This window comes from Pagrus pagrus (genome assembly GCF_965226575.1).
Source record: "Pagrus pagrus genome assembly, chromosome: 17".
In the NCBI taxonomy this organism is placed as follows: domain Eukaryota; kingdom Metazoa; phylum Chordata; class Actinopteri; order Spariformes; family Sparidae; genus Pagrus; species Pagrus pagrus.
Window position 1 is genome coordinate 12,410,459 of NC_140201.1, and position 26,262 is coordinate 12,436,720.

General features: G+C 42.2%; 1 protein-coding gene across 2 annotated transcripts in view; it reads left to right on the top strand.

Annotated features, from left to right (window-relative positions):
• The window catches only part of tshz1 (teashirt zinc finger homeobox 1), a 154,761-nt gene extending 129,347 nt beyond the window's left edge, over positions 1-25,414 (top strand). For both annotated transcript variants that reach the window (XM_084380363.1, XM_084380362.1), the window contains exon 3: positions 20,835-25,414. In XM_084380363.1, the coding sequence (XP_084236489.1) occupies positions 20,835-24,157 (3,323 nt within the window). In that variant the 3' untranslated portion in view covers positions 24,158-25,414. The remainder of the gene's footprint in view (positions 1-20,834) is intronic.
• The last annotated feature ends 848 nt before the right edge of the window (positions 25,415-26,262 follow it).

Sequence of the window (26,262 nt, forward strand, 5' to 3'; positions counted from 1 at the left end):
TTTTTGGTTTGTTTGACAGAACAGGAACAAAGTTCTAAGCCGAGCAGCATTAATACATTTTGTTGTTGTTACTCCGCATTGTGTTTCCTCTGCAGAAATTTAGCTCACGGCAGCTGTCAACTAAGAAGCCAGCACCCTGGAAAACTTGTGTTGGTTTTTTATCGGGATGTGTCTGATAAAGTATTTAATGACATTTGTCAGGAGTTGAAGCTGCGCTGTGAGGAAGAAAAAAAAAAATGGTGTTATTTGTAGTGAAAAGCCTGCAGACGAGAACAGAGCACGTCGGAGTGTTTATGTGTGTGTACGTGTGTGTGGAATATTCTGATGGTGTGATAAGGCAGTGTATGTAAAGTGTCATTAACAGGTGACATTGACTGAAGGAGTCAGTGGATATATTTGCTATCCCACACTCCGCTACACCCGCAGTTTCATTTGCATGTGGTGTCAGAGCCAGTAGGCCTCGAGGAAATCAAAGACACACACTAATACGCACACTCACACAACTAACGCTCTCTGTCCTCATCTTCGTGGAGGTTAAGTGACAAATGAAGATCGATGACTGCTCTTATGGAAAAGAGAGGGGCGAATTGAAAATATGTGGGAATTAGGCTCGCCATGTAAAGGCATCCAGCACTGCAGCTGCGAGGTAAAACTATCCCAGAGCTTAATGAGGTTCAGAGGAAGCAGGAAAACCTGGGTTTTCACTCAAGCAAGACACGAGCAGCCTTGACAAAGAAGCAAAGAAAACAAGGTCGTTTTTTTTTTTTACGGGAACGAAAATCACGCGCATCCTCAGTCTTAAATACATCCTGCTTGTATTTATTGTCTCTGATTTTTCAGCGTGTCTGTTTTCCATTCACAGAGGTATTCTTTGGCTTCGATTCAAAATTGCTGTACATGGAAAACCACAATGTAAAGTGGGGATGTAAAATAATAACAGGAATAATAACAAGGATGAAATCATCCACATGAATGTCCTCGAGGGGTTTAGGGAACCGGTTGCTGATGTGAAGCAAACTTCTCCTGCTGATTGACTGAAGCAGCCAGTTGGGTGAAAGGGGATCAGAGACCGGTTTGTAAAATGAATTCAGTCGATTGCTTAACACTCACTTAAACTCATTCACCCTTGTATTCCAACACAAATACATGAATATCATAAATCATAATGTGACTGCCTTTATCCTGGCCATCAGGATTTTTGGATAGCGCTCTAGCAAAAAATTATTTCCATAATAGTTATTTTCTCAATTAATCACTAATGTCGAAATGTTGTAAAATAGAAAAAAATAACTTGTAATATTTTCACAAAACCAGACATTTATCTGACAAACAATCCACAATCCAAAGATATTTAGATTGCCATCATGTTTGAAGAAGGAAGCAGTCTCATGTATGAGAGGCTGAAATGTTTTGCCGATTGTTGAATTATTGAAACAGTTTCCCATTGATTTTCTCATAATTGGCTCATCAATTAATCGCCTCATTGTTGCAGCTCGTTTCTTAACATAACCAATTCTTTATCTTCCACATGTGGAGAAACTGAGGTTTGCTGTTGTTGGACTGAACGGTGCTTGAAATTGCACACTTTGGAATATCCACACTATTTGTTTGGACTTTATTTAAACTGCAAAGAATTATGGGCAATCAGACACCCAAAGTGGGCCAGCTGCATTTTGCTTCCTCACACACACGTTGCGCTGACAGTTTCTCCAAATAATATCTGGCGGTTTAAGAATCGGACTAAGAAAGACAAAGGGAATTAGGCTGAGTGCAGTGAATGGAAAGAACGATGCAGGAAAGAAAGAGGAAAAATGGCAAGTCATGATTTAAGGCAAGCAGACGGGAGGTCCAGAGTACACTCAGAGGTCAGTGTGTACTCAGGGGAGCTCCTGTCTCCACCGCCTCCAGTCTGGAGTGTGTTTTTGTTGCTTTCTCATATTTTTCTGCTTTGGCGTACAGCAGTCTTGTATATCTGTGTCATAAAGCATAAATGCACTTTATGTTTTTAGTTACCAATTCCAGTGTAATGTTAGATCATTGTATCTGTAGGTACTGCGTGTGTCCTTGCATGATTGATGCACTGTTGACCAGACAGACGCCGCCACACTGTGATCGAATTTGCCCAAAGCTTAAGAGACTCTGCTCTGATTCAGATATTTGTTTCCATGTTTTGCTCGGGTGACCTCAGAAATTACTCAGCATCCGTTTTTTTCTTCAGCGCTACACTTGATGTATCAGAAATTGCCACTGAGGCGGCGCTTGTTGCAGTAATCACGGTGATCATGCCAGAGATAAGGCTTGGAGATACATGGCCACCAAAGCAAGGACAGTGAAGTTTAAATTACTCCCAGTGCTCCTATTTATTGAATCTCTTGCTCCCTTATATCGCTGATACTTGAGTCAAGAGCTCGTTCAGTAAAGCCAAGACTGAAAAACCACCTTTGATCCGCAGAGCTAACATTAAAAAACAGCACTAAGGTGAGTGAGCTGCCTTCGGAGGCCCTGTTCAACCCGTCCCTGAAGTTGTGTTGCTCCTGTTAACCGGCCTTGAACATCTGGGCAAAGAGAGGGTGGGTGAGGGGAAGGAGACAACAGAGGGAGAGGAAGAGGGGCTGTGAAGAAAAGGTATTAAAAGTGACAGATGAACAGGACTTGGGTAGATGTTCTCCTGCAGCAGCTGTGACTGCTGCCATAGCTCTGACAGGTGTCAATTAAGAATTACTGCTGAGGCCCTGTAGTCATTTCTTCCTGCCCAGCTGTCCGTCGACGTGCCTTTTTGAGAAATAACACTTTACCCTTGTCACTGCTTTAGCGCTTAGCCACGGTCGCCCCAGAAAACGAGTGCATGGCGGGCACGCAAATCGATAACCAGTATATTAGCAATTATTTTGCCCATTGATTTACGGTGGGGCAGCGACTCCCACTGTGTTGTTATTAGCCGCTGATTATATGTGGCTGTGCTGTGCTGCAGACACGCACACCAACACAGACACTGGCTTTGCTGTTGCCAGGTAGATCTGTTCTATCCCGAGAGCCAAGTAAACATGCAGGCACAAAAATAAACACATATTTCTTTGCTGATTGTAAAAGTTTAGTCCTTGAACTTGTTCAAAGAACAAAGAACAGTTTAATATAAACACAATTAACAAACAGTCATCCATCGGGTGAGACAAATACATTTTTGATCCCATTTGAATTGTGTCATGACAGATATGTCAGATATGTCAAATTAAAAGATAATTTTGCAATTCTGAAATGTTGCAGTTTGTTTTTTTGCAGTGAACTACATTGTCTTATTCAGTATTTGTCCCCAACACCAACATGGCTGTCACCTCGGCACAGAAAGTGGATTAAACAATGTGAAAATCACAATTAATATGTCCGTATTGTCAAATGCAGTTATGAAAAAATCCGTTTTGTGATCTAGCTAATATACAGAACTGACAACGACACTTACGCGACTGTTGGTTGTGTACGCTTTCTAATTACTTATTTTCACAGTTTTATATTTCAGTAGTTTGACGACGTTCTTGAGTTGAATTGAAACAGAATAAATTATTTTTTCTTAAACAAGGTCCCATGTTGGTCAGCCAGAAGGGGTGTGACTTTGAGCTGTCTGGCTGAAAGTGTATCTAAGTCGTCCCATAAATCCAGCCACTGGTCACCCTATGATAACTTTATAGGCCCTGAAATAATAGTACACATAATGTTTTAGCTACTGATTTACCCATTCGATCCATATCGGGGCCTATACTGACCTAATTAAGCAGATCAGGTATCGACCAAATGTTACAGATCCACATTAACAGTTTCCTCGTGTCAGCAATTCTCTGGCCTCATGTTACCTTACATAAAATGATCCCATTGAACGCCACGCAGCATGGTAAACACAGTTCTGGAGTAAAGACGCACACCTGAGTTTAGGTATCGAAATAGTTACGCCATGTCAACTTTCCATTTACTGTTCAATATTAAACTGAACGAATCACAAAGTTCCTAATGATCTCAAAAGGGAACGCTGACATCATAACAATACTTAAGCTTTGCAGGAAGCCTTGAAACAATTGTAGAAGCTGTCTGGTGAAGAGAAATAAGAGTGACTTCAAGGCACTAACTACTGCAGCGCTTTCTAGCTCAATGTTGCGTCTCAGCAGAAATTCCATTTAAAGTTCAGAACAGGAAAATTAAAACTTTGTGACGGAGAGTTGCATCGATTCTTCACGCCGAACCATAAAGCATCCCAGAAAATGCTGGAGGCTTACAAATAGAATAAGTGAGTTTGTGCTCGAATACGTATACACATGATAACTGTACACTGCGGTGTTTTGAATATAATCCGCTTGTAAACATCAGGAGAACATTTACATTAATTAAACGTATGCAAACGAAGCAGCAGCTTGCGGTGAAGTTTTACCTTGCTTTGGTCGGACTGTATTCAGAGCAGCAACCGGTACTGTGTATTATGAGAAGAAAGGCACTTGTTTTTATTACATGGAGACTGATAAAAGCTGGCCTCAGCACATCCAAACCGCAGTCGATGCAAGTGGACAAAAGTCAGGGGGCGGAAATTTCTATCCCCAAAGGAGTGTTTATTTAACTGATAAGGTGAGTTGAGAGGCAATGAATATCATTTTTTTGGACACTAGTTTACTGCAGATAAGCCATCTGGGAACGGATACAGTTAACAGATGACACTTTGTCCTTGAGAGCGGACACTGGGGAAGGTCATGCTGCAGCCTGGTGTAGTGCCATCTCTCTTTCCTCCCCTCACCTCTTTATCTTTATCTCAGCCTACTCCATCTCTCTCTCTCCTCGTTTTTTTTTGGGATTACCGGCCCCCTCTTTCTCTCTCCCTCCCTGTAAGCCTTTTCTCATCTTCCTATCTGTCATCAATCTCTATCTTACTGACTCAATACTCCTCTACCCTGCTCATATTTTCTTTCATCTTCTTCCCCGTCTCTCGCCCTCATCTATCGCTCTCTCACCGGATGCTCAAGAGTCAGTGAACTGGTTACAAGAACATGAACTCGACGTCTGTAAAGGAGAGCATCGTACCCTTTCAGGCCCACAGGCCTTGTTCCCATATTTCAAGAACCTCTTTTTTTTCCCCAAATAGTCTGATTTAAGCGACGTCCTGCAGTCACACTTCTGAGTTGTAAAATATCTGAAAAGGGCAGTTCAGTTTTGTGCCATCTCCTTAAAAGTCCAAACACATGACAGTCACGTACTTTCCAAGAGCCATTCCCATTAAGAGATCCATAAAACACGTTGCACACGAGGAGAATCAAAGCATATTTTGTTGTTCAGTTTTCTTTTGGGCCTTTTATTCAAAAGGAACCCATTGACCACATTTTGCTCGGGGTTACGCAAAGTAATCACTTAACAGTCGTCGGCTTGATGGGCATCTGAAAGAGGATATAATGTCTCGGGATGCCAGTCCATTCAGCAACACATGCCTCCCCCCTCCGAAAAAATTCCTCCCAAATCTTCCCTGAGCCGCCGTGTTGTCTCAGACAGTGACAATCACGGGGGGGGTATAAGCTCAGCTCCGTCCCTCTAAGTCGTCTGTCTCCGAGAGAACAGCGGGAGACCGCTGGTACACCCAAATGTCTCCTCTCGTCACTCAGCCCCTCACACAGCACACGCCAGCTCTGTCTGACTGTCTAACTCGCTGTCCACCTGAGCATCTGTTTGTGATCACCTGTCTCTTGTTTGTGTCTAAGTCTGTCTGTTGACCCAACTGTCGGCCTGTTTACTTGTCTATCTCTGGTCCATCTGCCTCTCTGCTGGTACACCATGACAGGACTGCCACTGCATCAAATTAGCAACCCTGAAAACATTTTGATATTGAATAATGTTTGTATCATAGTCTGCATCGACATTGAACTTGATACAAGAAGTACATTTACTCAAGTACTGTAATTAACTAGAATTTCGAGCTACATAATACTGTTAGTTCTCTAGTATAATTCTCCAGTATGTCCTGAGTTGGACCCTTTTTTTTCGCCAACGCTCTAATGAAATTTCACTTTAACTACAAATTCAAGTAATCATCACGTAGCATCATGTGTTCTGGACCATGTTTCTGGACCCAAAAAAAATTATCTCTCCATCCAAAACCGTTAACATTTTGTGCTTATTTGTGTTGTGGATGATTGTGCCGTCCTCCTGAAAAACACCCTCAATAGAAGGTTTCTGGATTCTGTCTTACTGGTCCATTTATGTCCATTTAGTAGAATTTACTCCCACCTCCTACCTTACCTTATACTTTGGCTGGCTACTTCCCCTTTGTGAAGGTCTGTGTAATATATCTGCCATCTTGCTGATAACGTATTCCAATATATTTAGAATCTGTCTGGCCTTACATTCAAAGTCCAAGAATGGACCCATTCCCAGTATGTATGAGTCATTTCTAGGTGAGTGTGACATACTTTCTTCTCTTAACTAATCTGTTTTTCCTCTCCATCTTCTCAGATTGTCACTTCACTCCTTTCCTTTCTTGCGTCATAGTTAGAGCCTTGTTCTGAAACTTCTGTGGTTTAACAGTGACTGCTGTCAGATTTTAGGAAATAGAAAAGAAGCCCAGAGAAATTTATGCCCAAAGTCTGAAGTGATGTCTCAGTAGCAGTATTTCACTCTGACTGGACAGCAACCATTGACTAAAAATATACTTTACATTTCCCAAAAACATACTATACATGATTGCTAAAAATGCCTCTTTATATATTTTTTAAGAGTGTTTAAATAATCCAAAAATTTGCCAATTATGCTCATGTATATTATAGTAAACGTCAGTCTATAAAATGTTCCAAATAGTGAAAAATGGCAATCTCAGTTTACCCAGCCCACTGTGATGCCATCAGATATGTTGTGTCAGAAAAACAATCCCAAAACCCAAATATGTTCAGTTTGTTTTCACAATACAGCAAAACATCAGCATAAAATATCCAAGATGATTGAGGTCAGATAGATTCACTTCCATCAGATAAAGCGAGGATAAAGTTTAGGTTACATGTCAACATGTATTCTGTCATTCTTACACCAAACAAAATGTGTGCAGCCTTGAACTTCTCATATTATCAGTGTGAGAAACTGGAGGTGTAGCTTCAGTGTTTGTGAGTCCACAGTGTGAGAGCAGGTTTGGTCTGACAACGGCATAATCAACAAACGTATTAATTCATCCGGTTACTTTTATTTCATAAGAAGAATAAGACGATATCCAGAACATTCTTCATTCAGTTTCTTTTTGTGCGCAGAGGGAGAATGCATGTCAGGACTGGTTAATTAAACCTGGTCAAACCAAACAAGATCAAGGATCAGAATGGCTCGCACTGATTAACATCATGTTTATAGAGTTCAGTCAATTACCTCGTTACACTGACTCCTCCATTGGCCAGAATACTCTAAATTCCAAGTTTCCCGAAGGACTTTTGTGCACAGCCCAGATTCCAGAAAAAAAATGTCGGCAGTTAACATTTCTGCAAACAACTGCTATGTTGTGTCATATGTTGGCTACCATATTAACCTTTCATTGACGGCACAATTTTCAGCCATGTTTATGGCAACCAAAACGGGTATTTTAAGCCAAAACACAATGTTTTCCGAAACTTAAGTGTTTTTTGTGCCTAAACGTAACATAGCGCAAGCACAGCCTTGTCAAAACATAAAAATGAAGAAACGTAAAGTTGCAACATAAATGTAAAGTTTAATCATTTACGAGGTTTGTAAAAATGTACACTACCAATATTTATTCTGGTGATTGGGTTTTTGTGCACTGATGCTGAATTGATGCTTAACAATTGCGTCCCCCATCATTTTATAGCAATCTGCCTTGGGTTTGATGAATTTCATACAGAGTATTAGAAGGTATTCCTAAGCTACATCTTAATATCAATCCAGGATGCTCTTTGAGCATAAAGACAAGATATGACATTCAATTAAAAGTTTAGAGCATCTAAAATCTTGAGAAGTTGTGCTAAAGTGTTATAAGTTCTCTCCCTGGGACGGAAAATTACCCACATGACTGGAAAAGCCCGTCTGAAAAGAAGCCGTAAAAACTATTTTAAAACTACAGTCGGACATTTTTAGCCTCGCCGTGCCAGACAGTGGAGCTACTGTGGAAGCAGCGCTGATGGCACAATCCTGAGCGGGTGAAAATGTTGCACCCCTCCTCTTGATATTTGGGATCTATTATGTATGGAGGAGCTGAGTGTCTACATGACCGGGGCCAGAGAGCTAGACAGGACTGAGTGAGGCACTATTGTGTGCGTGTGTGTGTGTGTGTGTGTGTGTCTGTGTGTCTGTGTGTCTGTGTGTGTGTGTGTGTGTGTCTGTGTGTGTGTGTGTCTGTGTGTGTGTGTGTGTGAGGAGGGGCATAAAGGGGTGAAAAAAAAGAGGAGAAAAAGAGTGACAGCAGACAAAAAAGAACCAGGGAGGACGGAGGAGGGGGAGAGGGGATGAGGGAGTGGAAAAAGAGGAGGCAAAGCAACAGAGGAGTGAAAGAGAAATGACTTGAGGGGTTGAGGGATGGAGAGAGAGGTGAATACAGCGCGCGAGAGAGAAAAGTATCAAGGCAATGGAGAAGAAAAAAAGCAAAGAGGGAGAGAGAGCGAGAGACAGTGAAAGCAGTTGGATAGTGGAGGAGAGAGAAAGAGAGAGGGGAGGATGTCACCCATGGCTGCCACTCATCACTCACAGCTTAATGACGCTGTTTTTTTCCCCATCTCCCGCTTCTTTTCTGTGGGAGAGAAGGGTGGGGGAGGGAGTTCGGCCGGCGCCCAATCAAACGGGGTCATACAGAGTTCACATCGTCCAGGTGGGACCGTGCTCCACCAGGGAGATGTTTGTGTTGTGGCCATAAGGATCGTCTGGCCCGGGAGATAGTTTGTCGAGGACATTTTGAGAAATTCCATCCAAACAAATGTGGCGAGGTTTGGGGAAAAAAGTAAATAAAGTGGTGGTGAAGGTTAAGGTCGCAAGCAAAAAAAAAAAAGGGAAGAAAAATTCAAGGTTTTTTTAGTTTTTCATGCCTCTCAGCCTTTTTCTTTTGGTTAAGGTGCAAATCCCTTGTCCAGAGTTTGTGTTCATGTGTTTACACGTGTGTATGTTTGAAGCATGTGTGTTTGTTTTCAAGGAAAACCACTTCGGCTGTCTGTTGCCTCCTTCTGGGATTGGCCTGATTCCTATTCCAGCATTGGACTTTTGATTCAGTTCGTGTTTGTGTGAGTGTGTGTTGTGAGTGAGTGTGTGTGTGTGTGTGTGTGTGTGTGTGTGTGTGTGTGTGTGTGTGTGTGTGCTGAGCTCCACTTGTCCTCTCACTCATTCCCGTTTCTGGGAAGCATCAGCCGTTTAAAACTCAAACGGCGAGATTTTTTTCCCCCCTTCGCTCTCCTCCTCGCACCAAATTTGGGGAACAGCTGGGGCGGCCATGACGATGATTTGTCTCCCTCTGCCCGTCCGCCTGACAGGTTGAGAACATGCACACACACACACACACACACACACGTACACACATTCACTTGGGGAGACGCAGACACTCACTAATAGGCGCACGCACACACAATTAAACATGCGCTCAGTATCACAGACAGACAGGCACAAACACACACACACACACACACATCCCCCTTATAAGAGGCCATGTTCTCAGGGCGCTGCCAAAACACTCTGATTTCCTTTAGCCTGGGCGGCCATACATCAGCTCGGGGCCTCCCAGCCCGGATGGCAGGGGCTGACAGAATGACATGTGTCATTTATCAAACGAGGGGCGCCAGGCCTCAGGAAAAGAACAGACCGCCGCGTGACAAAGCCCCCCGAGAGCTCTCCTCCACTCGCAGCGAGGGGAGTGTGTCATGGGATAGACACTGACAAATCTGCGGAGATAGAACACACATGGATACACGCTGACACCGACACACAAGCAGAGGAAACACACACTGGGAGGCACTTCCAGCACAGATACAAACCCCAGTGATCACGCATTATATCTCAAGCTGCGTCGCGGTTGTGTTTAAAGAAAGAAAAGTCTGAAGAAGCAGCTCAACTGAAGCAAAAAAAAAAAAAAAATCTGGATTTTTAACATACTGGCACTGCAGCTACAAACACACATACCCACACATACACCCACATATATGTTCCCCTTGCAGCCAGAGAAGCCGCAGCCAAAGCTTCTCCTGTTGCCAGCAGCAGGCCTGACTGTGTGCCCGTCCTTCTTAATGAACGGTCACTGGCTGCCGAAAGGAACTCTCTTACTTGGCAGCGCCGCTCCATCTCCTTCCTTTCATATCCATGCCACCGCATACTCACAATATCCCTCTTTTCTTCCTCCATTATGTTGCACTCCTCTTCATTCCTTCCTCTATCCTCTTTCTTCCCTTCTCTCTCTCTCTCTCCGTCGTGATCCCCCTTCCACCCCCGTTTACTCTTTCCATCGCCTGTTCATTTGTCTTCATAAGCCTAATTTATTTTCTCTGCCAGATGCAAGCTGACAGCCATCAGTCTCTATCCCACACACACCGACACACACACACACCTGACCTCGCGACACGCAGACAAACACGCTTACGTGTACGCACAAATGCACACAGCTCCGTTCTCGCTTTTTATTCATTTACTGTCTTTATTACACACACACACACACACACACACACACAGTCTGTATTACCTCACACTGCTCTGAGGTCAGCTCTGCAGTCACATACCCTCTGTTTTACCCCTGTCCTCCACCCCCTCCAACCCCCAAAACCCTCCCATTAACATTACTGAAGATGGATGCGTCTTCATAGCTGAGATTGATTGCGGATATAGAGTTATGGTGCCATTTATGTGTGTGCGTGTGTGTGCGTAAGTGTTAGATGGAGGGCACTTTGGGAGGCGGCGTTGGGAGCTGAAATGTGAGGGAGGCAGGCTTTTCTCTCGTTTCCAGAACCTTCCAGCCGTTAGTTGTCTGTCCGCGGTCTGATATTGTGCTCTGTTGAAGGATTGCTTCCTCTCTTCCTGCCTCTCTCTCTGACTGTGAAGCTGTTCATAGCCATTGTACACTCACACACACACACACACACACACACACACACACACACACACACACACACACACACAGGCGTACATAGTCGCACACAGACGCAATTAGGCTGAGATGGCTACTGATACTAGTCCACTTTGAGAACCCAGTACATAATTTACTGACTTTCTCCAGGGACCCTTTTTCAGCCCCTAATCCCTCCTCCCTCCTATCATTTCTTCCTTTGTCACTTTATTGCCATGGTCATCAGGAAAGGGAGAAAAAAAACTCCACACAAGCAGGCATACACACTCCAGATCGCTGTGTGGTTCAAGCTTATGCTTTTGTTATATTTTTTTGTTACGCCCCTATGCTATTCATCACGCTTTAAATCCTAAACCAGTGTTGAAATGAAACAGTAGAACTTTGTTTAAAGGAGCGCCAGACTTCAGCACTAACTCATCACTTGAGCGGGCAGGGTGAAAAAGAAAATGTGGCGATGCATAAAGGATAACGGTTTTGATGGTGCACAATTGCTGGAATTTCCCTGGTGACACATGCAGTTAAAAGCACTAAAATGTTTGGGGACATTTGGTCGTCCTCAGCAGCCTCCTGCCCGGAGGGTTTGCGGTTCTAATTAATTTCCCTGAAGTGACTTTATGGTTTTTAAAGTACTGATTTCTTTGTCTGTCTTTGTTTATGTTGGGAAAGGGATGTGAGTCAGGTCTCTGAGGTGCTGTTCTTACAAAGTCCCCTGCATTCTTGTGTTCAGACATGTGTTGCATGTCTGCTGCTCGGTTTGTTTTTGAACGTCTTGCCGAGAAGCAGAAAAGGGTGGAGAGGAGCTGATGAAATGTTTCTTGATATAGAAAGACAAAATGACGTGTGTGTGTGTGTTTGTGTGCGCCACCCCACAGTCTTAAATCAGTTTAATAGTTCTAAGGCTTTTTAAACGATAAACTAAGCAGCTTAATCAGTTACTTACTACTCACTAGATTTGAGAGAGCCAAATGAATCTGCACACATTTAAATTTATGTCAAGTTCCACTTGGCAAACTTTTACATGTGAATTAGTGCCATAGCCGCCTTTACAGAGCTGACCTTTGAGAGAAGGGGTCGACGGATAATTAGAAATCAAGGAACCGATTTTCATTTGCAGTAAAAATTAAAAACTCGAGGTCAGAATTTATTCATTTACTGAAGTACAGTTCTTAGGTACATTTTTGGAAACTATTTCCTTTTTCTGCTACTTTATACTTCCTCTCCACTACTTTTATTTGATACATTTAGTTAGTAGTTACTTTGCAGACTCATATTATTTTATTGTTTATAGGCTATTAGTTGTGATGTGTTACCAATCAGATAGTGCAGTGGGTGGGACATTGTGTGAGAGCACATTTTAATTATAGTTTATCGGCAGTCTTACGGTAAAATCACAGATACCAATAACCGAAAAAAATGCTGAATATCGGCTCCGATAATCGGCCAAGTCAAAACTTGGACCGGGCGTGTTTTTAATTGCCTGAACTTATTTTCCCGTTCGCAACTGAGCAAGCTTGCTAGCTCATATAGCCTTCCCCCTCATTATTAAAACTTTTTTTTTTAGTACAATTATGTAAAATCTTCAGTTAGAAAGTAGAAGGAAGTCTTGAGAGTTATTGTTACTGGCTAGCTAGCATGTTCCAGGCTGGCTAACTTGTGAGCAATTAGCAGTTGTCACCAACTGACGCTGCCAAGCTACAAGATGCAAATATTTTACAAAGACACATGGGTGAATCTCACTGTGCCATTTTCTGGTTCGAGTTTCCTTCCCACAGAGAGTAAAGTGTGTATGTATTTTTTTCTCTCCCTCTTGTCTCTCCCTTTCCTTCTCCATGTTTTGTTCCTCAGCAGTGTACAAAGTGGATGGCCTCTGTGAATTGAGGGGAGGTCTGACAGCGTGGAGAAGGTTGATTGATGGCTTATTGTGCAGCCGGACTCGGCTAGACCGAACTGGTTAGGTTGTGACCCTGTTTTAGCCCTGTGCCCTCTAATTTTCTTCCTTTTTTTATTTTTGCCCTCGTTTTCACTCCCTCTCTCCGTATCTACCTCCGTTACGCTTGCACACATTCACTCAGACACACACGGTGCGTAAATATACACGTATGTTCAGACTATTAACACACTTCCTCTTTGTGCTGCTTCTCCTCCACCCGTCCCCCCACCCTTCGCCTCCTTTGCTGCACTAAACTCATCATTGTTGCCATCATTCATTCTCCGCTGTTTCCTTTCTTCCTTCCCCTGCCCACTTTGTTTTCTTTGTCACTGCTCCTTCAGGACAGGTTTTGTCCCATGAGTCAGTTCATCAGGTTTCATTTTACAGCCTCTATTCATTCAGTCTGAAACACTGGCCACTCTCAAGAAACTCTCCAACAAAACGACCCTAATAGACAAATCCAAGGCCACTTTTGATTTTGCTGAATTTAGGGCTCACCACGCAGCTCCTGCCAGCTGGAGAATCTACTCTCGACTACAATTCAACAGATTCATGAGAGACGAAGTTAGCCTAAACACGCTGAGGCGCACTTGTTTAAACTGTGGTTCAGCCTGTTTTTGCCTACAATGATTTTCTGCTTCTATTCTCCACACAACCATAGTGATTTATGGTAATTATCCATCTTTGGGGTCATCCATCAACTGGTTGTTGCTAGGCGATGGGAGCAGATGTTGTTTAGTCGGAGGAAGCTCCACTGTCAGGGGCAATGCAGGTGAATTCAGAAGACGGCATCTATGAAGAAAGGATGAAACCTTGTTGTTCAGTTAGCTTGTTAGCTCTTTCATTCTTATGATAAAAACAGAACCCCCACCTGTCAAGTAATTGTTACCCTTGATTGAAAAACTACGTAAATAACTTGCATTTGAAATACTTAAAGATCCAAGCATAATAGTGTAAAACTATAACAATATATGAAATCTGAATATTACTAACCCTTAAACTCTAATGCAAACACTGCATAACAACCATCTTATGGACGATTAAGAAACTGACAATATTTGCTCTAAAAGAATCTGTTTAACAAATGACATCTGTCTGATGCAGCCTACATTGAATCAGTGCTTGGCATTGGTTGAGTAAATCTCACTCACATCATCTTTAATTAGCATTAGTAATGCTTTATCTGTACTTTGCCTGAAAACAAACCAGATGGTTTGAAATGTCTGTGCAGCACCAGAGCGGTGTTCGATCGTAGGGTGTGGGGGGTTTTGGCAGGAGAGTCGAGCAGAAAAAGGCTGGAATCCGCGGTGCCGATGATCTAATGGCTGTTGTTTCATCTCAGAACAAGCAGGCACTGACAGTTCATGGAAAAGGTGATTTATAGACCACAGTCATTGTCATGGCGTGTCAAAACGGGCTCACGGGAGAACTGAACAAACGGGAAGAAATTGCAAGAAAGAAAGAAAGAGAGAGAGAAAAGGAACAAGAAGAAACCTGCTAAGCAAATCAAGAAAGAACTGGAGATTATTTTCTTTAGAAAAAAACAATAGCTGCAGTTCTCCAGATTTGCTTCTTTCTTTCTTACTTCTCTGATCTATTCGGTGAGCTGCTATCATTTGGTCTCTCTGAATCACACGTACTGTACTCGCAGTGGCCTAATGAAGCTGAGCCAGAGGTAAAATGCACTGCCTATGTGACCCATTTAAAAAGGCTATTAGCATAATATGAGTTCAAGTAATTGCAAATTACTCTGAACATATGGGAAAGCCCTCAGGGCTGTCAAAAAGTTTAGGAAAAGGTAATTTAACTTAATTTATCTTCCATAAAGAATCCAAAGCAGTGACACAAACTCTTTGCAGTAACAAAGAAATAAATGTGAAATGTTGTCGAGCACACGTAGCAGCCAGCATGACGAGCAGACCACGCTGGCTGTTTTGTTTTCCCCAACCGGAAAGACTCGTGGAAGCTGAGAAGGTGGATTTGTACGACACACGAGCTATTAGAAGCCCCGGAGCTATTGTGCCATATGGTGGACTATTCCATGTGGGTTAGTAGAGGGTGGGGGGGGGGCTGTTAGGTAAGCTTTTACGTGTCTGGTCAGGCAAGATGCGGGTTAAATTATGGCTGATACATGGTATCTAGCAGCACTTATCTGTGTAGCTGCCTGCTGTGTTGGAGGGTGGCGGTGATACAAACACGCTCTTGAATTTAACCCTGCAAAGTTGCTAGTCACTACAAAGACAAAAACCTTGATTCATCTGAATAGTTCAGCTGACAAGGGTCAATTTTTTTTGTAATTTTTTATTTTTATTCTAAAAATGACTTCTCTGATGGCAACTCTTCATGCAGGATTGGATAACACTTTATAATACAGTACGATTCACAATTTACAGTGTAATTCTAACTTCTATTTAAATGTAGGTACAGAGAAAGAAAACAAGATAATGGAGAAAAGGGGAAGTAACAAGCATTTTGGAGGAAAGGTGAAATAAATGATGCATATTATTTATATTTGTAAATACTGGGTAGGAGGCACTACTGGGAAACCTAACTGGGTAAAGCTTTATATTCAGGTCCTTGTAATAAACATTAATAAATAGATAATAGGGCCCTTATGTACGGTTAGTGTGAATAATAGTATGAAAACATAAGCATATGTGCTTTTATAAAACACTTAACAGTACATAGACTGCTCAAGAACATTACTAAAAGCCTTATGAGTTTCTTTTAATTGTTTTTAGTACCATTACAAACACATTGATTGAGTTTAAAGTTCACCCAAAAATGAAAATTCAGTCTATTTCTACTCAACCCGATGCTGATGAGAAGTCAGGTGAAATATTGTTCTCCACAAAACATTTCTGGGCAGCGAAACAGCATTACAGCATTAACCAAATTTTTTAAAATGTAAAAAAAAAAAAGTAATCGAAATAACTTAAAATGGCTACATACATATGTAGCCATTTTAAGTTATTTTATCTGGCATAATCCAAAGTCACCAGAAGGCTCAAAATCCCAAATTGATGTCACTTACACTCTTTATTAAACAGCAATCTTCACTGTAGCTGCTAACAGAAAAGCTTCATGAGCAGCCCGTCAGCACCCTGTCCCATAGGTCAAGGGTGTAAATAACGTGTTCAATTTAGGATCTCATTGCTTCCAGAGACTTGGAACAGCCAGACGAGTTGTATTTTTTTTTTCACGTTTGTTTTATCATGCTTTTTTAAAAATGTCTCCATCTGCTTCAGTTGTTTAGGAGAATGCTGCAACACTGTTTTGCTGCTAGTTCGAAAAATATTTTGCGGTTTCCATTGGCATGAGTAGAAAATGACTGATTTTTATTTTTGGTTGAACCTCTGACTAACTTACCAATTTTCCCAAACTTTTGTTTTCCAATGCCATAAGTAAGTATAGTTTGTTTTATTTATTCATTCGTCGTTACTCTCTCAAACCCCATAAGTACTTTATTAGTACCTGATTCATATAGCAATATTACTCTGTTAATCACAGGCTGTGTTATGAGGAGTTACCCAGAACTGTATGAAAGGCTGTGTTGGTTTGGTCGTAGTCTTGAGGCTGAGAGGAGACTGTCTGCCTCGCTGTGTGTCGTCCACAGACTAGTCCAAAGAGAGTGTCAGGTCCTATGAAACCACAGCCACAACTATTCCAGAGAGAAAAAAAGAGCAAGAATGAAGAAGACGGGGCAGAGCAGAGAGAGACAGAGATTGCCTGACATACTAAGCATTACCATAATTGGCTTTTCTACATGATAGGACAGAGGAAATAATAATGTCATTTTATTTACAGCCTTCTCTCTGCTGAAACACACACACACTCATGCACGTCGTACAGGTCAATGACACACACTGATCAGGCCTGTCCAAAGCCATCAGAGGTGAGTGGCAGGGAATAGAGGGGCCGGTGACAAAGCGAAACGGGAGAGAGAAATAAGACTGCCACGCCAGAGCTCCCATTTTGAAGGGCCGCTAAACGGTGTGAGGGAGCCTTCGGCGGCCGCCCCGCTCTGAAGGCAGCGCTCGGCCACGCAGGGTAAATCAGCAGGGTGAAAGCTGGCGGAATTGGACATTAGCACTGCAAATGAGAGCCAGGATTGCCCTCTTCTCCGAGACAACATGAATAAATGAAGAAGGTTTAGAGGGGAAAGTGTGTGTTTGGTGTGTGTGGGCTGAGAGGGGGAGAGGGGGGAGTTGTGTTGATTGTGCCAGTCCCATGTCATACTCATACTCGTAGTTATCTCACCCTGTCTCCTGTTATCTCTTAGTACTGGTCAGGATGTCTGACACCAGCCAGGGGTTGCTGGATTTGTCTCTACAATAAAAACATGTTGTAATATTTTGTGTTTTTGGGCAGTCAGAGTCATACGTAATGTAACTTTGAATTAAAAATGAAATCAGGATTCTCTTAAACCAGCAGTGGAACAACTGTTTTGAACTCTTGGGCTACGTTCAGGCTATGTTTTGTGTACAGTTTACTAGATACTAGTGCTGACTTTTGCCCTTGATACCAGGACAATACCTTTTTTTATGCCTTACTTAGACAAATATAAATATAACTAATGTAATCTAATGAAAAGTCTTAATGAGTAATCATAAATTTGGTTATTTAATTAATGGTGGTAACCTCTTCACCCTTTCGTTTCTTAGTTTGAAATCTGTACTGCTCACACACATCCAATTTAACTTGTTTTTGTAGGAGAAACAATGCGTATGCCATGCCTTCAGCCATTGTGACAGTCTCAGGCAGTTCAAAATGAATCAGGAAATCAATAAAGGACTGTATATTTAAGTCATTCATGTGAGGATATTCACAATTATCTTGATACGCAATTATCCTGATAATAAAAATTCACCGTGATTAACTTGTTTGGAGTGTATTTTATTGCGTTCGGCATTAAAATCTTTTCTAGTACCATCCCTAGTGGAAGATAATAGAGATATTGAAGAATAAAATATCATAAATCAGTAACAACAAGTATTGAGGCTCCATATCGAGGCCTTGTCCAGGCATGTTTGCAGTATCGATGTGAGTTACATGTTTGTTGGTAGCCAGGGATCAGTTTTCTCAGCTGTTTGCTCAGTCGCATTTTCACGAAAAGCACAAAATGCAAGGTGTGTGTGGGGACCTCACACAGCGCGTGTGTGTGTGTGTGAGAGAGAGAGAGAGAGGGAGAGGGAGAGAGAGAGAGAGAGAGAGAGAGAGAGTGTGTGTGCATGGGGGGGATGTCCTACTGTGGTGTCACCTGTCTGCAGCAGGAAATCCTGGACTCTGGGCACAACAATAGTGACAGGCTCCTCTCCAAACGCAGATGGCTTCGCTTTTCCCCCCTGCCAGCCACATTGCATCCCTGCATGCACCTGACACACTATGACACTTGACACACACACACAAGTGATCAGCCACACCTATCTCACACACCTACAAACTGGCGCACATTGCAGCAATTTTGATGCGTTCTCCCTCCTGATATCTCGGACTTAGTTTGTTGGATGCTGTTTAACTTGGTTCCCTGTCATGTTCTGTGAGATAGGCACACACATACGCACACACACTCAAGCCGATGCACACACACCTCTTGTTCGCTGGCCTAAACACATCTTTTCTCCTCTCTTTTCAAAACTTCCCCTCTTCTCCCTATCCTCCCTGACAGCACAAAGTGGGCTTACGTTTTTGACTGACAACCACAACAGACACCTCTCCCCCACTCCTCCCCCTCCACCCCCATTTTAATCCCCTCCCTATCCCTCTCTCCCTCCCTCTCCTCTTCCTCTTTTGTTCTGAGTGACGCTCGAAAGCCGCCGTGTCAGCATCTTTTCCATCTCTGATTGCCTTATTAGCCGGCGGTGGCACCCGCAGCTTTTCTGACACAGATGGTGAAGGAGGAGGCTCGAGCAAGGGGGAGAAAAAAATGGCTGACTTGTGTTTGTTGTTGTTGCTTTCCCCTCCCACCTCTTCTCAGGCTTGTTTGCGTGGACACTGACACCTCGGGCTGACACTGACACACTCCTGACACTGACGCCTGTCAAGGCAACATACGGAGGATGGCAGGGAAAGACTAGAATTTAGTGTTAGTGTGCTTTCTGTGTATGAATGTGTGTGTGTGTTTGTACTGCTGTCAGGTTTCTCTCACTTTGTCAGCTAAGCTGCTTTGTCTTTAGCTACTCTGACCACATTGACTTTGAATAGGTTCAGTTTTGCATTTATTTCAATGCAGTGGGCTGCATCTTGATTGGAAGAACGTGACAGGTTGAAAGAAAGCAGCGCAGCTGCATTTGCAAAAGGTTAAAATCTACTAATTTAGTGACTAACTCAAGTGAATGATTTCAGCATAGCCTGCATATAATTAAGAGCTTACAGTAAAGAGCAAAACCAGCACAGGAATAGTTTCATAAGAAAGGTTGTACATCGAGCATGTTTTTCTCTCTCTCGCACACACACACCTTCATACACATGCAAGGCAGAGAGTTGCAGCTGTTGGACCTCCAGCTTTTCCCAGGCAGCAGTAACTGGCACCTCACAAACATCAGGTATTATGTCCATTCCGATTATGGGATAGAGAGCTACATGCTGTTTGAAGCTGACAGCACATCTGCCTCCTCACTGGAGACTGATTCTGGCACCTCAGACAAGCATCTTACGAGGAATGGATTGGGGGAGCTGCCTTAGCATATTTAACCCTCTATTTCTCCCTCTCCCTGCCTCTCTGTAATATTTCTGCTTCCAGGGTCATATGTAGACCTTTTCATTAGTCCGCTATTGTAGGAAATTTTTCCTTTTCAATTCCTTAAATTATTTATCCTTATCATCTGGAGATTAAAGAGAATAATAATGCAGATTTTTTAATTTTCAAAACAAATGAAAACCGTAGAAAGTGGGCAGCCATTTTCCATTGATACTATAAATCTCTCTCTGTTCTTTTAAAATGGCACACTTGAAGCTGTGAGTACTCAGGGAGCATAGGCAGTAACAACACAGCTTGTCATGTCCACTGGCCGTTTCCTAGCATCACGCTGTGAGGACTTCCACAGCCGATGCCAAGTTGACTCCAGCCAACCATGGCTTGGCAAGGCTGATGCAACTGGCATCTTCCTCCACTATCTCTTACTTGTGAATCCATAGTATGTGTGGCATGTTGGATGAGCAGAGCAAATGATAGTCAGGAATAGATTTACAGCAGCAAAATAGTCAATGAAATACTCTGCATAGGCTGCTCTGGCATTCCAATTTGCTGATAAAGAATGAAAATGTTTCATATTTGATGAATATACTGAAATGTTTGCGCATATGCAGTTAATTCATCTTACTAATTCAGTTTCTCACTCAGTATATGTATGTGAAGGCAACATCAAAGAGAGTCTTCACCACAGCGATCAATGAGGCATATTTTCCTTTTTCCTGATATTTCTTTACAGTAGAACTGAAGACATTTTGTCACTTCACAACTGAAAAGTAGCAGATCTCACCACATGATTAATAAGTATCGTCTACTCTGAGAATTTGCTCTCTGTATAATTTAAAATTTTGCTTGTTTTTTAGTTTTTAAACTAAGCAGAAACATTTCTGTGGCTCATCTCTGCTCTCTACCCTTGCTGAGCTGTAGTGTTCAATAGCTTCATTAGGCAGTGCACTGAAGAGGACTATCTGTCATTGTCAAGATATGGCTATTTGCCACTTTATTATCACAAACGTGTGTCCTCTGCTGGGACTATTGACAAAATCTCTTTAGGATTATTGCACATACTGCCTTCTTAGAGTAAGGGTGGTGGGTGCATAATTGGTTTCATACAAATATATATATATAAAAAGTATCTAATGTCACTTTCCCTCTTTTTTGTGTTCCAGCTTATGGACCTGAGGATGAATTCAAAGTGGATAAAAATGATGAAGAGGAACATCTGCAAGATGACGGCCTTTCCCTGGATGGTCAAGATGCAGACTATCTTTTCAATGACGACGAGGACGCAAGAGATCATTACAGCTGCCAAAACTCTCCACTCAGCAATGGCACTAACCCAGACGCTGGGTACGCCTCTCCACTCAGCACCACCAGTGATCAACTGGTGGATCTTAAAACCACGTCCTCCTCCAATGATCAGGACAAGGTAAAGGAAAAGCTAGGAGAGACCACAGAGTCCATCAATGGAGTCTCGTTACAGGACAGTCTGGCACAAATGAAAGCCGTCTATGCAAACCTGATCTCTGATGCCTCCTGGTCCAGCATTGCTCTGGATATGCTTAAAAGCAAACAAGGGAACAATTATGCAGCTAGCAATGGAAATGGGAGCAATCACAAAGGGAGCAATGGGTTCCTGAACAGTCACAGCCCAGTCAGCATCCATTTGAAGAGCAGATGTAGCACTAGTAATGCCTCAGCCACTACTAATAATACCACCAGCAGTACCACCACCAGAACAGTGTCAAGCAACAGCAACAGTGGCACCAGTGTAAGCTCTGGCAGCACTGCAGGATTAGCCTATGACTGGCACCAGGCAGCGTTGGCCAAAACCCTACAGCATACCCCATACCAACTTCTTCCTGAGCCAAGCCTTTTCAGCACCGTGCAGCTTTACAGGCAAAACAATAAGCTCTATGGCCCTGTGTTTACCGGTGCCAGCAAGTTCAGGTGCAAGGACTGTAGTGCAGCCTATGACACTTTGGTTGGCCTGACGGTGCATATGAACGAGACAGGCCACTACCGAGATGACAATAAAGATACCGAGGATGATCGAAGCAAGAAGTGGTCCAAGCCCCGTAAGCGTTCTCTGATGGAGATGGAGGGCAAAGAAGATGCCCAGAAAGTTCTTAAATGCATGTACTGCGGCCACTCTTTTGAATCCTTGCAAGACCTCAGTGTTCACATGATCAAAACAAAACACTATCAGAAAGTGCCTCTAAAAGAACCAATGCCAGCCCTCACCTCAAAGTTGGTACCCCCAACCAAAAAAAGAGCATTTCAAGACTTAATGTCCCCGAGCTCGCCAGAGTCGGTCTCATCTGGTATACTCCTGGGAGAGTCTCATAAAGACCAAAAAGTGGCCAATCCTTATGTCACTCCAAACAATCGATACGGTTACCAAAACGGTGCCAGTTACACTTGGCAGTTTGAGGCACGCAAGGCACAAATTCTCAAATGCATGGAATGTGGCAGTTCACATGACACCTTGCAACAATTGACAGCCCATATGATGGTCACAGGGCACTTTCTTAAAGTAACCAATTCAGCCTCTAAAAAGGGTAAGCAGTTGGTTTTTGATCCTGTTGTTGAGGAGAAAATTCAGTCAATTCCTCTGCCGCCGACTACTACACGACTCCCAGCACCCAATGGGAAGTCACAGCCTGGCTCCCCAGTGCAACCCGCCAGTCCTGACGAGGAAAATGAAGAAATGAAAGAAGAAAAGCCAGAGGAAGAAAAAATAGAAGCTGGGGAACCAGAGAAAAAAATTAAAGAGGAGAAAGAGGACCCTCCTGAAAAAGCTGCTAAACAAAAGGCCAGGTCTTATCAATATCTAAGAGAAGAGGACTTGGAAGAGGCACCTAAAGGAGGTTTGGACATCCTAAAGTCTTTAGAGAATACAGTTTCAAGTGCAATCAGCAAGGCCCAAACTGGCACACCAACCTGGGGTGGATACCCCAGTATTCATGCTGCTTATCAGCTCCATGGATCCTTGAAGTCTACCTTGCCTTCATGTGCACAGGTTCAACCTTTGTTCAGCAGCAACAGTTTGAAGGTACTGTCCTCTGATTTAGGCACTCTGGTCCATTCACCAAATAGCCCCTCTCCACCTCCAAGTCACAAGAGCAATGTGCTGGCCATGGAGGAGCTGGTTGAGAAAGTGACAGGGAAAACTTCAATAAAGAATGAAAAAGAGGACAAACCTTCAGAGAATAAGTGCAGGTCTGCAAAGTCCCCATTGCCAAATCCTAAGGAGAAACGGGCTTCACCGAAACCAGAAAACCTCTCAAAGGCGTTGAAAAATACTGCAGTGGAAGCTCAGACTGATTCGAGAGGCAAAGAAGGAGCGCAATCAGAGAGCAAAGTAGAGTCACAGATAAAGAGTGAAGTTGATTCACCAAAAAGGCCTGTAAGCAATGGTTGCAATAACCTGAGCATCATCACAGATCACTCACCTGAACAACCACTTGTCAACCCCCTCAGTGCTTTGCAGTCTATCATGAACAACCACTTGGGAAAAGCTTCAAAGGTGACCACCCCATTCATAGACCCCTTTGCAATGCTTTATAAGATCAACAGCAACTCTACCCAGATGAAGACAGCAGAGCCTGTGATTCCAGACAGCGGTGATGATGATCAGCCCATGGACTTGACTAAATCCAAAAACACCAATGGAAGTACACCTAAGGGTATTTCTACAGCAAACAGCAATGACAGCAGCAAACAGGTTTTCAAAAGTTTCTCACAGTCTTCATCTCCTCCTCTACGGGAGAATGCTTTGATGGATATTTCAGACATGGTTAAAAATCTGACTGGCCGTTTGACGCCAAAGTCTACAACCCCTTCTTCCATATCTGAAAAATCAGACATGGATGGCTGTACTTTTGATGACAGCTTGGAGGAGCTGTCTCCCATCCAAAGACGGAAAGGCAGACAGTCGAACTGGAATCCCCAGCACCTCCTGATACTCCAGGCCCAGTTTGCCTCCAGTCTTAGGGAGACTCCTGATGGGAAGTTTGTGATTACTGACTTGGGACCCCAGGAACGGGTCCACATCTGTAAATTCACTGGTCTCTCCATGACTACTATCTCACATTGGCTGGCCAATGTAAAATACCAATTAAAGCGGACAGGGAGCACAAAATTCCTCAAAAATATTGACTCTGGCCAACCTCTGTTTTTGTGCAGTGACTGTGCTTCCCAGTTCAGGACTCCCTCCTCCTACATTCACCATTTGGAGTCCCACCTTGGGTTTACCCTGAAGGACCTCTCAAATCTTTCCATAGATTTAATAGAGCCTCAAGCAGTGAGCAGAATAGAGGACAAGACTTTCTCTGGACTTACAGAAGAAGACACTGGCTCAGTATATCAGTGCAAACTGTGTAATCGGACATTTGTGAGCAAACATGCAATCAAATTGCACCTTTGCAAAACACATGGAAAGTCACCAGAGGACCATCTTATCTTTGTGAAAGAGTTGGACAAACAATGAAGTTGAAGCTGATAGCATGACAGATTACTGTTGCACTATTATTCTAAGCTACAATCTGTCATAACAGATAGTGCCACAACTGTATTAAGCATTGTTATGACACATATTGTAATGAAAACATGGTAGCTTTAATACCACATACTGTAATTATTCAGTTATCCATAAATGACAGGGCCTTGCATTGCAGAGGCTCAAAGCTACGTTGTAAAAGTTGAGTTTTTTGGTGACATAATCGTACCAAATTGGTGCAGCAGCCATGGCACTATGTAGTCACTGACTGATTGTTGCTTTCCTAATGCACTGCATCTTATCTGAGCCTTTGGGAAATGTCCATCTGTTGTTTTAAAACTGGACCATGCTCTTATTTTGATCACTGTTTTTGAATGATTTTTTTAAGATAAATATATTTCAACACAACTTGCATATTATTTATGGACAGTCTGTGCATGTTTCTATGTAAAACAGTGAGCATATTGTGTCTAATGAAATTTCAACCACGATGAGAAAACTAATCCCTGTTAAACAAATTGTGGATATAGATGTTTATATGAAGGTATATGGTTATAAAAGTAGCCATGTGAATGATGATGTTAAGATAATTTCAGCACTTTAAGGAAGTGTAAATTGATGAAGAAGTGTAGGGTTAAAAATGACAACACATCACCCTTTTCAGTTTTTATTCCCTTGATCAAAATGGAAATTTAGGGGACTAACTATAATATTGTTTTGTATTTGACATTAAATCACAAAAATTCTTACAAACTGTTATTTGTTTCTCTAGTAAAATATAAGTTCCTGGTTGTTTCAACATGTACAGTATTTGCGTTAGTAGGCTACCAATTTTATTATTGTGAAGCTGCAGTTGTAAAATTAATGAAGTTTAAAACTTATTGTATGAATAATCAGCAAGTATGTATACATGTATGTCAGCATATCTTGCTCTTTACAGTTCAACATTATTTGTACTGTGTGCATTTTTATAATGTTATTTTCTAGACAAATACGGGGGGAAATGTATAAAACTACAGAATATTGTCGGACCACAATGTCCTTTTTCAGTGAAGAGTAGGTCCTTTAATGCGGTTTACATAAAATGACAGAACTTTACTGGCATCTGCTCCGATGCATGGTACTGTACATAACATTGAAAAGAAATAAATTGTCACCCAATGATAGATTTCCAGGTTTTATCATCAACTTAATATTCAGAATGGCATTCTTTTATCCTCAGTTGTAAAATAAACTCCATGTCCTGGATTGAACTGGTGTTGTTTGAGTGATTTTGGGAGAGTGTGAAATAGTGTCAGACTGTACGAAGACTGAACTTGAAAGACAATATATATTCAGCAAACTCTTGTCAATATTGTTTCAATATATTTTGTTTCTTTCATTAAATGTCCGTTTGCAGGTTTTATGAATGTTTTCCTTCCTGACTTACAGACAATATATCTCCTACATTTAAAGATTTAATGACAACTTATCTAACATTCTCTAAAATATATTCTTTGATGCTGTAACACTTAAAAAGGTTTAAGTTTTTAATTATTGCTCAAAAACATATTCTACATACGTTTTCTATATAAACGCAGACTTACAGGTGCACTATGTAGTTTTGGAAAATGAAATTCAAACTAAAAAATATAAGGCCATAATAATATACGCTCAGAAATATTTATTTGATATATTTCCATAACTGAATAAACAAGATGTCCTCAGAGGGAAATAAGGTCCCCAGAACGCTGTGTGAAACTAGATGGGTCCTGCAAATATGATCAAAAAGCACAGTATGAAAGTTTGCAGTTTGTTTTTTCAGTTGAGGATTTTTCTCTTCTGAATAAAATTTCTTCCCCAAAACAACATGGTGCATCTTTTATGGCTCCTCGCAGGTAAAAAATTGCATTCTGCCCCAGGCTTTGGTGAATAGGCAGTTAAGCATTGCAGTTACATTTCACCACATGTTGGCACAACACAAAATTGCAGAAATACCATACAATTCACTATAATATTGATATGTTGAGCACTGGAGCCTCTTAGATTTTTAGAAAAAGCAAGTGAATCCCCGCCGCAAGTGTTACACTGAAGAAGAGATTTTGCTGAAATGTCCA